This window comes from Poecilia mexicana, unplaced genomic scaffold, assembly GCF_051168715.1.
Source record: "Poecilia mexicana isolate PSO_F unplaced genomic scaffold, ASM5116871v1 scaffold_5, whole genome shotgun sequence".
In the NCBI taxonomy this organism is placed as follows: domain Eukaryota; kingdom Metazoa; phylum Chordata; class Actinopteri; order Cyprinodontiformes; family Poeciliidae; genus Poecilia; species Poecilia mexicana.
In genome coordinates, this window is record NW_028263374.1 from 14,715,540 (window position 1) to 14,728,698 (window position 13,159).

At 39.2% G+C, this 13,159-nt stretch overlaps 2 protein-coding genes across 2 annotated transcripts; both read left to right on the forward strand.

The window, feature by feature from the left end:
• Window positions 1-511: 511 nt before the first annotated feature.
• On the forward strand, window positions 512-2,943 carry LOC106918478 (caveolin-2-like). Its single transcript, XM_014988296.2, has 3 exons — window positions 512-712; window positions 1,886-2,073; window positions 2,269-2,943. Exons 1-3 carry the CDS (start codon window positions 581-583, stop codon window positions 2,426-2,428), a joined length of 480 nt encoding a protein of 159 aa, XP_014843782.2. The 5' UTR covers window positions 512-580; the 3' UTR covers window positions 2,429-2,943.
• Window positions 2,944-6,279: 3,336 nt separating this feature from the next.
• On the forward strand, window positions 6,280-10,820 carry cav3 (caveolin 3). The gene is made up of 2 exons (XM_014988295.2): window positions 6,280-6,907; window positions 8,851-10,820. The coding sequence occupies exons 1-2, from the start codon at window positions 6,791-6,793 to the stop codon at window positions 9,190-9,192; spliced, it is 459 nt and encodes a 152-aa protein (XP_014843781.1). The 5' UTR covers window positions 6,280-6,790; the 3' UTR covers window positions 9,193-10,820.
• The last annotated feature ends 2,339 nt before the right edge of the window (window positions 10,821-13,159 follow it).

The following is a 13,159-nucleotide window of genomic DNA, read 5'->3' on the forward strand; positions in this document are numbered from 1 at the left end:
ACCTGGGAAGCAATTTGGTGATATACGCGTAAGAAAGAAAGTGCGCTAGGTTTTAAAAAAGGAAGTTGAAAATCGGCTTTGCTAACTTGTCACATTTTATGTAAGACACTTTACTTTTTTCTCTGAAACAAATGCATAAAATATACAAATTGGTGTTCTGCGGCGTATTGTTGAATAAGGAAAAAATTGGGGATTCAGCTCAGATGTGCAATTAGCAGAACAGCTTCTTCCAAACCCTGCTGCGTTTTGGCTGCGTGTATTTAAAACTCTGACAAACATCATCACCGTTCGCCTGATTAAAGGTCTGTGAGGTCTGATTGTTTCCACTCATCATAATCTCTCCCACAAAACTCTTGTTTGATCCCACTTCCTCCGAGATTAACACTTCTCATGCAGGTACAAAGCAGACTGATTGTGCATCGCACAAAGCCAATAAAAGCATTGCTCAGAAATGGTCAAAGCGGTCATCAGTGTGCCATGTCCCACCTGGGTGTCAACCACGAGCCTGTCATCCGGCTGGCTGCACTCGCTCGTCCTTCATGTTTCCAGCGACTCCGAGCTGGGCCACAGCCGAAAGACGATGGACGAGGACAGACTGAAATCGGGGGAGCTGATGGAAGTGAAGGTGGATGAGGGTCCGGATTTCACCCACCGCAATTCACGACCCCAGATTGAAGACAGGGATCCCAACAGAGTCAACAGCAATCTAAAGGTAAGATTACTTGTGCTCTCTGTAACACAAAGGCAGTCATACCCCTTGAAACTGTTGATGTATTTTACATTTCAAATCTCAAATCCAATTCAAAAGTGTTTGAACAGACTGATGTCAAAATAGTTCAAAACTCAGCTATTAAATGGTTCACGATTTATTTTGCAAATGCAAACCAGAAAAGTCTTGTTTGTGTTTGTGCACCCGCTCTACGTCACAACCGCTGCACATTCAGTGTTTGATAAATAGCTCAAGTTCAGTCAGGTTGGATGAGACGTGTCTGTAAATAGATTTTAGGAGAATATGTGCCTGCAGCCTGCTGTGGTGATGTTAGGCAATCTCCCCATGAGAAAGCAATTGTTCAAAGCAATCTCTAAATCCGTATATATGACAATATTTATTTAATTAAATATGTATGTTGGATCAGTCGGTCTCTCTAAATCATGCCAGGACAATGGTTTGCTCAGTGAGAGCTTTCTGTGACACATTGTTTCGTTTTGCCTTAATGAACCCCTGAGGGCATTACAAAACAGCTGCATATTAAGTTGACATTAATTTACAAATTAGTAAACATTATTTAGTAATTAGGCTATGCAGGAACATAACTGGCTGCATAACTTTCTTTCGATGTGTCGCAATAAAAGGGGGTGGATATAAATCTAAATTCACGTTTATTTTTAAAAACGGGACAAAACATATTAATGAACAATTTACATGAGATTGCAGCCAAGTGGCTAATTTTCACCTCTAGTCCCGCTGGCAGCAGGTTGATGTTGAAGCACAAAATAACACCACAGAGTAATAAATACATAAAACAACCTCAAAATTGACATATCTTTGAAAATACTCAAGTTTGACTTATCTTGCTTGTTACGAGCCGGCTTTCAAGATGTTTTGTTACACAATTTTAGATTTTTATATTGTAAAATTGCGAAAGGGATCTATCTTTTTTGTCGTCCTCACAAGAATTTTCTGCTCTGTGTTGATCTAGCACAGGAGATCATCTGATTCAGACTAAAAACTGTTAGTATCCTAGAACTAAGTACATCAAGGAATTTTTTCATTTTTGTTTGTTTACAGATATGCATCCATGTCCTTCTGCTCACTACCCCCACCACCAGCCCCGTAAATAACAGCATTTTAATGAAAATCCTTGGTTCTTGCCTGTGCCTTAAGGTCATGTTTGAGGACGTGATTGCAGAGCCCCCTTCAGCGCGGAGCTTTGATAAAGTCTGGCTCTGGAGTCACGCCCTGTTCGAGGTGTCCAGACTGTGGGGCTACCGCTTCATCTCCCTGGTGCTGGCGGTGCCGGTGTCGCTGACCGCAGGGCTGCTCTTTGCTGTCCTCAGCTGCCTCCACATCTGGTAGGACCTGAAGCTCAGATACGAGGGTACAAATACATGAAACCGAGCCGGTCGAGCTGGTTGGCACACTTTTAACGAATAGAGGTCACTTTGTGAAGGTTGCAGCTGCATTCTTTTCAACATGTTGTTTCTCCCTGGAGGGAACTTTACTTGAGAGTTGGCTTATGTTTTCTCCTCCCCTTTGTGTCCTTCCAGGCTGATCATGCCCGGCGTGCAGCTTCTTCTCATCAGTATGCAGTGGATCCAGACGGTGTGGGCCAGCATACTGAACATTTTTATCAGTCCTTTCTTTACCAGTTTTGGAAAGTGTTGTGGTCAAATTATTATCCGCCTGGCGAGTGCTGATAACAGATAGAGTTAGTTATTTAGTCAGTGTGAGCAACTAAGCAGAAGGTATAAAGAAAAGACAAGCAGTGAAGGATTGCTAACTATTTGCTGACAGGGAACTTGTATCATTTGTTATTATTTTGTATTTTTATGCACCTGTCATGCTTTTTGGCATGCCGACACATTCATCAACTTTTCCATTCTGTAATGACATTGACGTATGGACCCTCAATGTGTATTTCAACGCCCCAAATACAAAATGAAAATCCACCAGAAGTACATTTTTAATAAAAATGTATAATCTGCTAAATTGCTTAAACTGTGGTACTGTGGGGGTACTGTCAGGAAAAAAATATTCTGTTATTTTGTTTTCAGCAATCAACAGAATTGTGAATTAATGAATAAAAGTATTTCTGACATAAAACAAATGTCTAAAGCTGTCTCTGATTGTCAGCATTGCGTCTGTGGATCATGTCAGGCGGATTTGAGACTTTCTCAGTCTGTGAAAACAATTGTTCAACTTCATCACATGAAATAAAGCCATGTGGAAAAAAAATAAAATAAAAAAAAGTTGATTGGATTCCTCTGAAATTCTCTGTCACACATTTAGACAAGCAAGTGTCATCTCTGCTCTAAAACAACTCCCTGACAAAAACACAATCTAGAGTAATGATGATTAAATTACTTAATTAGAACATGGACAGCAGGCTAAAATACCTTTTGACATTTTCTGGGTGACATTTCAAATTTTTGAAGGACGACATGTCGTTTAATTTAACACTTCAAGCACAGAAAGAAACAAACACAAAACAAATAAGTGAAAACTAAAAGGGTGTGCTAAGTTACTTTCCTTTATCTTTTATTGGTTTGTATATTAAAATAACAATTATTTGTAATTATTTGTAAGATGAGAAGAATATTTTGTTGTTGTTTTCTTCCTCTTCTGAATTTTTTTCTATTACGTTTCAAAACATGACTTCACTAAATCAGATGAATCCTGACAGTTTCTCTGATTTGGGTTTTATTCTGCCTCAGGCATTTAGTGAAATTGGACTCTTTGCCTTCAGGTTTTATTTGAAATCTGATAAATGCAAGCAGAGCTGCTAAATGCAAACCAATAATAATAATAATAATAATAATAATAATAAAAATATGATTGGAAGAAAATGTAATTTGGAGTTTTAGTGGAACATTTATAAAACTGACATTCACAACACGTCCCCTCTTTCTGCAGCGATCCCTCTGGAACATGTTCAGACTGTGATTCTGCTTCGCTTTGCTCTTGCTGGTAAAGACATCACTTTAGAGTCAGCAGAAACTGGTCTAACATTTTAATATATTCTCTTTTTTTTAATCTCTGTATATAAATCAGCTCCAACATGAGTGATGGTTCCTGATACGTTGCTGTCAGAACGATTGATGATCCGGGTTGTCCAGCCTAAACTTGGGCCGCGGTTGTTTACTCACTGAAATTTCCCCAGATTCCTTGAGTTATGTGATGATTTGGTTTTCCATACACGGAGCAGAAATGCAGAACGCATGACTCTCCATCATGGACGAAATCTCTAAAATAACCAAATGATCCCAAATTGCTGACAAAAAAAAAAAACCTTCCTCAGAGTAATGCACTCTTTTACTTTTCTCTAAATTGTTCTCATTTAGTTTTGTTGGGAGTACAATATAGAATAGTCATAAAATGTATCAAATTGACACAATGAAAAAATGGAAATAGTAATGATTAAACTCAGTTAAATAAATATTTTTAATTAACCTGCCACAGATTTTTCCGTTTCTATTCGGGCGATGTGCGTTAAACTGTTTTCCAAAACTGAAAAGCATAATTTTGGAGATGGACATTATGATTGATATTCCTGTAGAGAATCTTTCAATAATAGGAAACATTTGCCAGTCTATTTACTTTTAGAGATTATACACTGATGCCCTTGTGAAAGTATTTGTATCCCTTAAAGTTATTAGTTTGTCACTCTAATAATATATTTGACTGAGATTAAAGGATTATTGTTTTTACAGTTTTTACAACTAAAAATCTGGGAAGCAGGCTGAGCAACCTGAGTGTATACTTTGTAGGATCATGTATATATATATATATATATATATATATATATATATATATATATATATATATATATATATATATATATATAAAACACCCTCTAACAAACTGTAGTTCTAAGAAGTGTTCAGAATATAGATGATGAGATTAAATATAAAAGTTTACTTTTAAAGTTGCCCCTGTGCTTTTGGTCCAGCAGAACTGCACAGGTTGCGTGACTCATTTCTAAAAACGGTGCGCATCGGACGACTTGTTGCAAATTAACACATACATCATGAACAATCAAAGTTGCATGGACGGTACAGCATGTAACAAGAAGCACACCCAGCGTTTTAAATGTATCTCCAACTGTACGCTGGCAATAAGAGTTCAGTGGCATCCCTTCCACCAATTACACTCCATGTGATCACAGGTCTGAGAGCCCTGCCTGCCGACATCTAATGAGAGATAAGAGCCAGTGCTGTCTCATTTCACCATATTGATACCCATGAACACAGAGACATGCCACTATGTCTCTCTCTGCACAGCTATTTCTGTCTGCCGGCCTCCATGCCTAACCAGCTCCCTCTCTCTCCACGGCCAAGAATAGACGTCTAATTGGCCTGGCACCCAATCACATGAACTCTGATCTCACCCACCCCCCTCTCCCACTGCCTCCTCAGCTCCCGGGCAACTGGGAAGAGGAATGGCACGGCTCACTATGGAGTCACGCTTCCTGTACTTCTCTTACACCGACTGATTGAGACAGAAAGTCGTAGCATAACTGGAAGTTTTTTCCCCTGCACCTTTCATAGGGAGTATCTCTGCATCACCTTCCCTCCTGCAATCTTTACTTGGCAGCTGCCCCGCATGGGTTTGTTTATGTTGCATGCTGATATGGAATCCAAAGACTGAAAGCAACAACTGCAAAGCCTAATTTAGGCTGTCTGGATTTTATTTAGGAGGAAGATTAGATTTTATTATCAACCCTTGGTTCAAATCAGAGCTTTGAGATGAAGTTGAGGGCCAACTCATGTTATTCGGATCAAGGTAATGTTGTCAAAGCATCTCACTTTTGTTCTGCCAGAGTTTCTTTAGTGAAGGTTTGTCTTACTCCCATCTGTGCTGTTTTATAGTTAATGGGAAGTTAGAAAAAACTATTTATATGCTATTTATGTTTGTCTCATGCCATGTAAGACAAAAACATTTAGAAGAAGAAGAAACTATTTTCAGATGAGACCAAAATTGCAAACATGCAACGTGTGTCAAGCTGAGACTCACCCTGAGCACACCATGCTGGCTTTGAAACAAGGTGGAGGCTCAATCATGCTGTGGAGATGCTTTTTTTTTTTTTTCCTGCAGTGGCAAATAAGTTGATCAAAACCGATGGAGAGATGAATGGGAATAATTAGAGCAACATCCTGGGAGAGCACCAGCCGGTTCTTGTTTTAGATCCAGAACAAAGATCAAGATCAAGACCAAACCCTAAGTGAGAATCTGTGATTCACGTTCAGAGACACTCTCCATCCAGCCTGGCTGGACTTTGGCTGTTTTACAAAGAGGAGCAGGCACAAGTCAGTGTCTATATGTACAAAGCAAAAACATACCACAAAACATCTGCAGCTGTAACTGGAGAGAAAAACTATCCTAACAAATATTTACTCATGGAGGCTGAATGTGAACAGCCGCCACAATTTCACAATTGTTTCATAAATTGAAAACTGTATAATTTTCCTTCCAGTTCACAATTATGGATTTCTTGGTGTTGTTCACAAATCTCATGAAAACCCAATGACACAGATCAAGGTTTATGCTAGTAACGCAACAAATGTGGACATGAAGACATGTCTGACATAAAGGATAGTAATTAGTAGTTCAAACCTAACTGGAGCCATGTGGGTGTGTTTGTTTGTGCTTTTTTTTTTTTCCTGTTGTGGAAGTTAGCACCACTGTGCAAACCCGTCCCAGTTAACCCGACAACTCCGTGTGAAATATGACACAACTCTGGTTCTTCTTTAAGGCATTCCTTTTCTCTCAGTGGTCATAACATGGTGTTTGTGTGAGTGTGGACAGTTGTGTGTGTGTGTGTGTGTGTGTGCGTGTGTGTGTGTGCGTGTGTGTGTGTGTGTGTGTGTGTGTGCATGCAGGGTGGGGGCTAAGGCCATCATTTCTACCAGGGCACATGCAGCAGCTGTCCTTTGGCATGTCAGCGGGGAGCGTCAGAGACTTGCTACAGAAAAGGTTCAGAACTGAGCCGAGAACTGCTGTGTACAGTTTCCAAAAAGGTTCTCATCGCTCCTGTCTTTGACGAAACCTGGCACCTGCGGAGCCTCAACCATGGCGGATCAGTACCAGTACAACACCAACGAGGAGAAGATTGTGAAGGACAGCCACACCAAGGAGATTGATCTGATTAACAGAGACCCCAAGCAAATCAATGAGGACGTGGTGAAGGTTTGTGCAGAAAGGAGAGAGAGAGAGAGAAAAAAATGCCATGAGAAAGGTTATAGGGATCAAACTCGCAGTCTCTAATTGCATGTTTGCAGATTTAGATAAAATTGCAAATAGTAGGTGCTGAGAGTAGAACAAGGCATTGTACTAGCAGAGAAATCCTGAAATAGACCAGGAGCTATTCCTGTTGCTTGAGCAGAGCAAAGATTTATTTTGGGGATGGGCTGGAAGGAGTTGGAACTGATACACACTGTCGCTCTGATTTTCTGCCACTGTTTATTATTTATTTGTTGCTATGGAAGTATCACAATATATATATGTTGCTGTTATTATTAAATAAGTAATCTTAAGTATATTTTTGTTTAAAAGAGTTGGGTGGGTGTAAATGAGGCTGTGAGGGTGAGTGTCAAACAAGGGTTTGGTGACTCCATGACTCACTTTGGAAACATTTACAAACCGGTTTGTGCCAGATTTTTATTAGAAAGCTGAGCACTGCAACCTTGAAGACAGGAGTCAACTTATAAGATACTGATATTAACAATTTGAAATTTACAAAAACTATTGTAAAAATATACCTACACAACGGTATTAAAAATTACTGGATGGTGCAGCTATACCTAAATAGAGCATGTAGATCAGGGGTCCCCAAAACTGCGGATCCGGCCCACCTCTACATTTGGTCCGGCCCCCTGAACAATACCAGAGAGCGTTCAGATTTTTTTTTTTTTTCATTTATTGTATTTTCCGGTTTATATGTAGATTTTTCTTCAACCACCAGGGGGCTCCTTAGCAGGAAGTGTGTCCTGTAAACTGTGGGTGTTTTGCATCATCTCTTGGACTTTTAGGGAACTGCTTGACTTTTATGTTATTTAATCAGTGGTTGTTTGCTCACGGTAGAGCAGATGAACAAACTGAACGTGGAATTCCAGCTGGAGTTCTTCAAAGCAATACCTGTAAGTAGCAACTTATACTTCAAAATGAGCCTTTATGTTAACATATGAGAAATTAATATATTGTAGTTACGTTCCCTCAATGGAATATATACTAGTTAGTCCCAGTGACCGTTTCACTCATGGTTTTTGCCCATGTGCTTTCTGGGTAAAAATCAATCGAGAAACAACCCCCCCCCCAACAATTTCCGGCCCCCCACCAGAGAGGGGAAAAGTTATGTGGCCCTCACAGGAAAAAGTTTGGGGACCACTGATGTAGATGATTAAAATGTTTCTGCTGTGCAATGTTAACTCTGTTTTTTTAAAATAGATATAAATTAAAGTTTAAAATGATCCAAACTTTAGAGAAACTAGATAACAGAGTCAAGTATTTATTTATTTATTTATTTTTAATCCAGTGATTTATTCATTCGGAGTTAGATCCCTATATGCTGTTCCCTTTGGAAATCGTCTTCTAACTTCCTGTACCTTTCCCATGGAATAATTTGAAGAGGGAGATAAAGCTTCAGATGTGCCGTGTGTGTGTCCGCCTGCAAAAGTTTGATTACTGACGATAGCTGACAGCAGTTTGATGCCGAGCCTCAGCTGAGAATGTAATGGCCTACTTTTTTTTTTTTTTTCCAGGAGGACCAGGTGGCTGGTAATGCAATCCAACAACATATTGGAGCATTGTGGAGCCACTCTCTTATGAATTTTGCATGAGGCCAGCTTTGATTTAGCAAAAATGAGGCGGAATAAAGCTCTTTGACTTGATCTGGGTGCAGCATTAAAAGCCCATCCACCACTCTGTCTGCGCATGAAGTGTGTGCAGGTTATTCGCTTCTCTGAGTGTGAGTGCTGCACTCTGTGCTATTCAAAGGGTCAACTTCACACTCCACGTGAATTTGCAGGAGCTGTTTATTACGGTGCTCACGGGTCTGCTTGGGAGAAAGGCTGCAGAAGTTGTGCTCTCTCAAGGATCTGTGCTAATGACTCCTGTTCAAACTGTCTCGTTAGGTGGAGTTCGAGGACGTAATCGCAGAGCCCGATGGCACGCACAGCCTGGATGGAGTGTGGAGGCTCAGCTACACCACTTTCACTGTGTCCAAATACTGGTGCTACCGCGTCCTGTCTGCTGTCTTTGGCATCCCAGTCGCTCTGCTCTGGGGCTTCCTGTTCGCCTGCATCTCCTTCTGCCACATCTGGGCCGTGGTTCCCTGCATCAAGAGCTGTCTGATTGAGTCGCAGTGCGTCAGCCGCATTTACTCACTCTGCATTCAGACCTTCTGTGATCCTTTCTTTGAGGCTCTGGGCAAGATTTTCAGCAGCGTCCGCGTGGCGCTGCGCAAAGAAGTCTAAGAACTCACTCTGCAGTTTGAAATATGACCAGAGAAAGTGTGGTATGTGGTTTCCTTTTTTTTTTTTTTTCTTACAGCGGAAAAATAATCCATCCCTGACATCTTGCTTTGCAACCGACTCGTCCTCGTCTCACTGTGGCATGCTGTTCTCCGCCCTCCGAAGTCAGAGCCAGAGATCTAAAGCCTGACATGCCCAGTGTGCATTTAGCCAAAAGTGCTGTGACAGCTGCAGCAGGCAGCATGGCTCTCTGACAGCTCTGGCAGGTCTGGGTTGACCCAAACAGAAGAAGGTCCACTGTCATAAGGGGAAGCTCGGTATTAACACCTACAGTGGTTTTAGAAGTTTACACACACACACACACACACACACACACACACCCACGCACACACACACACACACACACACACACACACACACACACACACACACACACACACACACACACAAAAAAAAACAATTTTGTGATGCAAAAAATGAGTTCATGAAGAATCATTTAAAGAATGATTTTACTTCTAATGTGGTATATGTCCTGTTAGATCCAGATGAAAATCAAACAAATCTGTTAGGAGAAGAAATGTAAGAAAATATATCAGAAACGACGTCCAGCTGTTCTATTTGGACTTACATGACATTTGTTCATTTATATCCTTTAACAAAACCCAGAGAGATTACAATTATGTTTGCCAAAAGAAAAAGCATCAAAGATCAAAAACAATAATAACCAACAACAGTGATACTAAATAAACAATTCCCCACCAGAGAAATGGAGTCCTGAAATTAAACGACGGAGGCCTCAAAACAGCATCAGTCACTTACTTATCAGGAGTTTGCACCTCTTTACCTTTTAGCAGATTTGTTATTTTCAGTTGAACGGGACACATGACACGTCGTGAGCATGAAAAATTTGGAAGTTATTTATTGCAGATTGATTGTTTTACATGACAAATCCTGACGTTTTTGTACAGAGATGTGTCCATTCTCAAGAGGCACTATTTAAGAAAAAGCAAGAATTCACAAACATGCAAAAACAAAAAAATTACATAACATTAATTAATATTGCTCTAAAGATAAATTGTTTTATTTGTGCATTTAATTTGGTTCCTTTCAAAACATTTTGCATTGTTTTGTTACTGATTTCCGTCATGTCGTTCACTATATACCTCAAAGAAATGAAATGAATTGTAAACAACTACTTTGTCCTGTATTTTGGACTTGTTTGTATGTGCTTTATACATGCTTCGTTTTCTGTGTAATTTATAAGGACCCTTTATAATGCAGTATAGAAAAATTATTTTTTTTTTAAATAGAAACAAATTTCCAAGTCTGTTATGTACATCAAGATATGACATCTCTTATAACATTTTGTACTAGTTTGGAGTAAACAAACTCACAGTTAAGTAGAGTTTAGTGCATGCAATAATTTAATGCATTTGCAAAAACTTTAGAAATCATCCCACAACAACGTGTTTTTGGAATCTTCTGTCATCCTGGATGCGCTGACCAGTGAACTGAGACCCACTAGAGGATGCTGTTGTGTGTTTTTCATGCGTTCTTTCATTAGACCATTTTTTAATGGTTCACTGCCACCACACCCTGCTTTGTTCATAACATTGTTGTTTTTCACTCTGCTCACTGCGTTCTGGTCTTTTTTTTTTTCCTCCTGCAAACCTTTCATGCAATATTTTATTTATTAGCTCTTTGAAGAAAAAAAAGAGTGTTTGGGATCCAACAAGACTGGAAAATGTCTGCAGTGGTGAGATTCAATTTCACCAAACACTTTCAATCAGCTGAAAAGCCACATTAATAACATAATGGTACATTTTCTTTAATAATAGTGACATATGCAAGTAACCCTTCATGTATGAATTTACATCCTCACTCAGGTTATTTGTGTTTTTAGGGATGAAAAAAGTTGCTTTCTTTTCCTTTAAGCAGTGTTTCCACATGTACATCCAGGTATTTAGACCTAAATATGTATTTGACAAGTCAGTTAATAATGTGTGAAAACTATTAAAAACTAATTGTGGTTGTTGTTAAACTTATCCAGTTACATATTTAACCATCTTCTAACGCTGTTCAGTTCAGTGAAAAACTCTTCCTGTGCTCTCTACTTATAGTCTCATGCTTCTAAGCTCTTCATTTTCAATTTTGAGACCTTAGTTTCTTCTTTTCGGCTAGTCTAGAATAAAAAAAAATGTATTTCCTGTGCCTGAAAACAAAAAAGAAAAAAAGAAAAAAGAAATGGAAATTCCAACTTTTATTGTTTCATTACAAGTAGAGAACATAAAAACAAGGTTTCTACTTTGAATTGAGTCCATTTTGAGTTCCTGGATAAGTGATGTTTCCCTTGCTTTTTTCCTAGAGCTGCATCAGGTTGCAAATACAATTTTCTTCAGCATAATTTAGACTTTTTAGCATTCTCAGCTCCCCTCCACTTCCTCGGCTTAGCCACTGAGCCTTTCCAGTCCTCAAGGGCCGTCGTCCTGAATGTTTCAGACGGGTTTCGGATAGAACTCACCCGATTTAAATAGCTGATATATCTCTTCAGTTTGTTACCAATTCTAGGTGAGTGGCTGGTAATACCTCCACACTTACTTCACTTCGACATTAGCTTCACCGTCTTCCCTAGAGAGCTTTCGTTCATGTCCTGCACTTAGAAAACATAAAAGACAAAAACACGAAATGTATGCACCACACAATTCAACTAATCTGAAAAGATATTGTTTCGGAGAAAACGAGTTACTGATGAAGTATTTTTAAGAATAATAGTCACAGTAACTGTTAAAAAATGATTAAGTTAAGAGATGCATGATGTCTACTTGAATGAGCAGATGATAAATTGCAATTTCCTCCTGATTCAAAACCAAAATTTAAAAACTTTAACAATTACATTAATCCTTAGCTGGATACTGACACCAGTATTTTTTACTCATGCTATAGAAGCTCTGGTCAGATTTATCCAGGTGCACAATACTGTTTACTGTCTGTCGACCATGTTGGTCTGAAGACCGGTTTATGCTCTTGCAGTGGTTGACCAGTAAGTGGTGTGGAATGACACAGTGGGGTTGTCCAGTGGAGTGGAATAGAAACACCCCGGGTGGGTGAGCGTGAAAAATACGCTCTGTATCACTTATTCCAATTTTTAAAAGGAAAACTTGAAACTCAAAAGTAAGTAACTTAAACAAAAACAAACTAAGACAAATTATGGAAGAGGCATGTCATAAATCCTCCTGGAACAAATTACATGAAAATCCAGTCTGATGACCTTTAGAAAGAAAGTCATGTGGACAAATTTGGTAAAAACAACAGAACGTCTTTCTTATCTTCCACACTCATGTTAACAAAACTGAAAACGATCCATAAAATATTGTCTCAAAGACCTTAGAGAGTTTAAGGTATTTGGAAAGGAGGATTGTAAAAACGTTTTAGAAAAGTTGGCAGGCTGCATAATCCTCGTACAGGTTGGGATACATGGCAAATGTAAGAAGAGACTGCTAAATGGTTGGAGTGGTCAATTATATCTGCAAAGTTAGTCGTCTCAGTACTGTTTATGGAGACACGTACTGTTGGATTTTACAAAAGAGGGAGCTCAGTAATCAGTTGAAGACAGAAAAATAAACCTGAAATAAATAGCGAATGATATAAAATTATTATTTATCTGGTGAAATTGCTATGCTGAGAGACGTTTATCTTTCAGCAGGTCTTGTTTGTAATTCCCCTCCTATGAGCACCATCAAGAATGGCCATCATTATACGGTTAGGTATTCATACAACCACGATCTTCACTGTATTTCAACTGGGATTTTATGTGACAGATCAACGCAAAGTAAACCGGAAGGAAGATCGTACATAACTTCTCCAAATAAAATTCTGAAATTGTGGCACACATACAGTATGTGTTCAGGAGTCAAACCGGTGGACCTCCAGGTGTTAAGTTACGTGAGACCTCCTGTAAGAATGCTTATGA

What these genes read in the sequence shown, in the direction of transcription:
- LOC106918478 (XM_014988296.2), top strand. Translation starts at nt 581, where the DNA reads ATGGACGAGGACAGACTGAAATCGGGGGAGCTGATGGAAGTGAAGGTG. An exon ending in GAGTCAACAGCAATCTAAAG is followed by an intron (nt 713 to 1,885) that starts GTAAGATTACTT and finishes CTGTGCCTTAAG; the next exon opens with GTCATGTTTGAGGACGTGAT. An exon ending in CTCAGCTGCCTCCACATCTG is followed by an intron (nt 2,074 to 2,268) that starts GTAGGACCTGAA and finishes GTGTCCTTCCAG; the next exon opens with GCTGATCATGCCCGGCGTGC.
- cav3 (XM_014988295.2), top strand. Translation starts at nt 6,791, where the DNA reads ATGGCGGATCAGTACCAGTACAACACCAACGAGGAGAAGATTGTGAAG. An exon ending in TCAATGAGGACGTGGTGAAG is followed by an intron (nt 6,908 to 8,850) that starts GTTTGTGCAGAA and finishes CTGTCTCGTTAG; the next exon opens with GTGGAGTTCGAGGACGTAAT.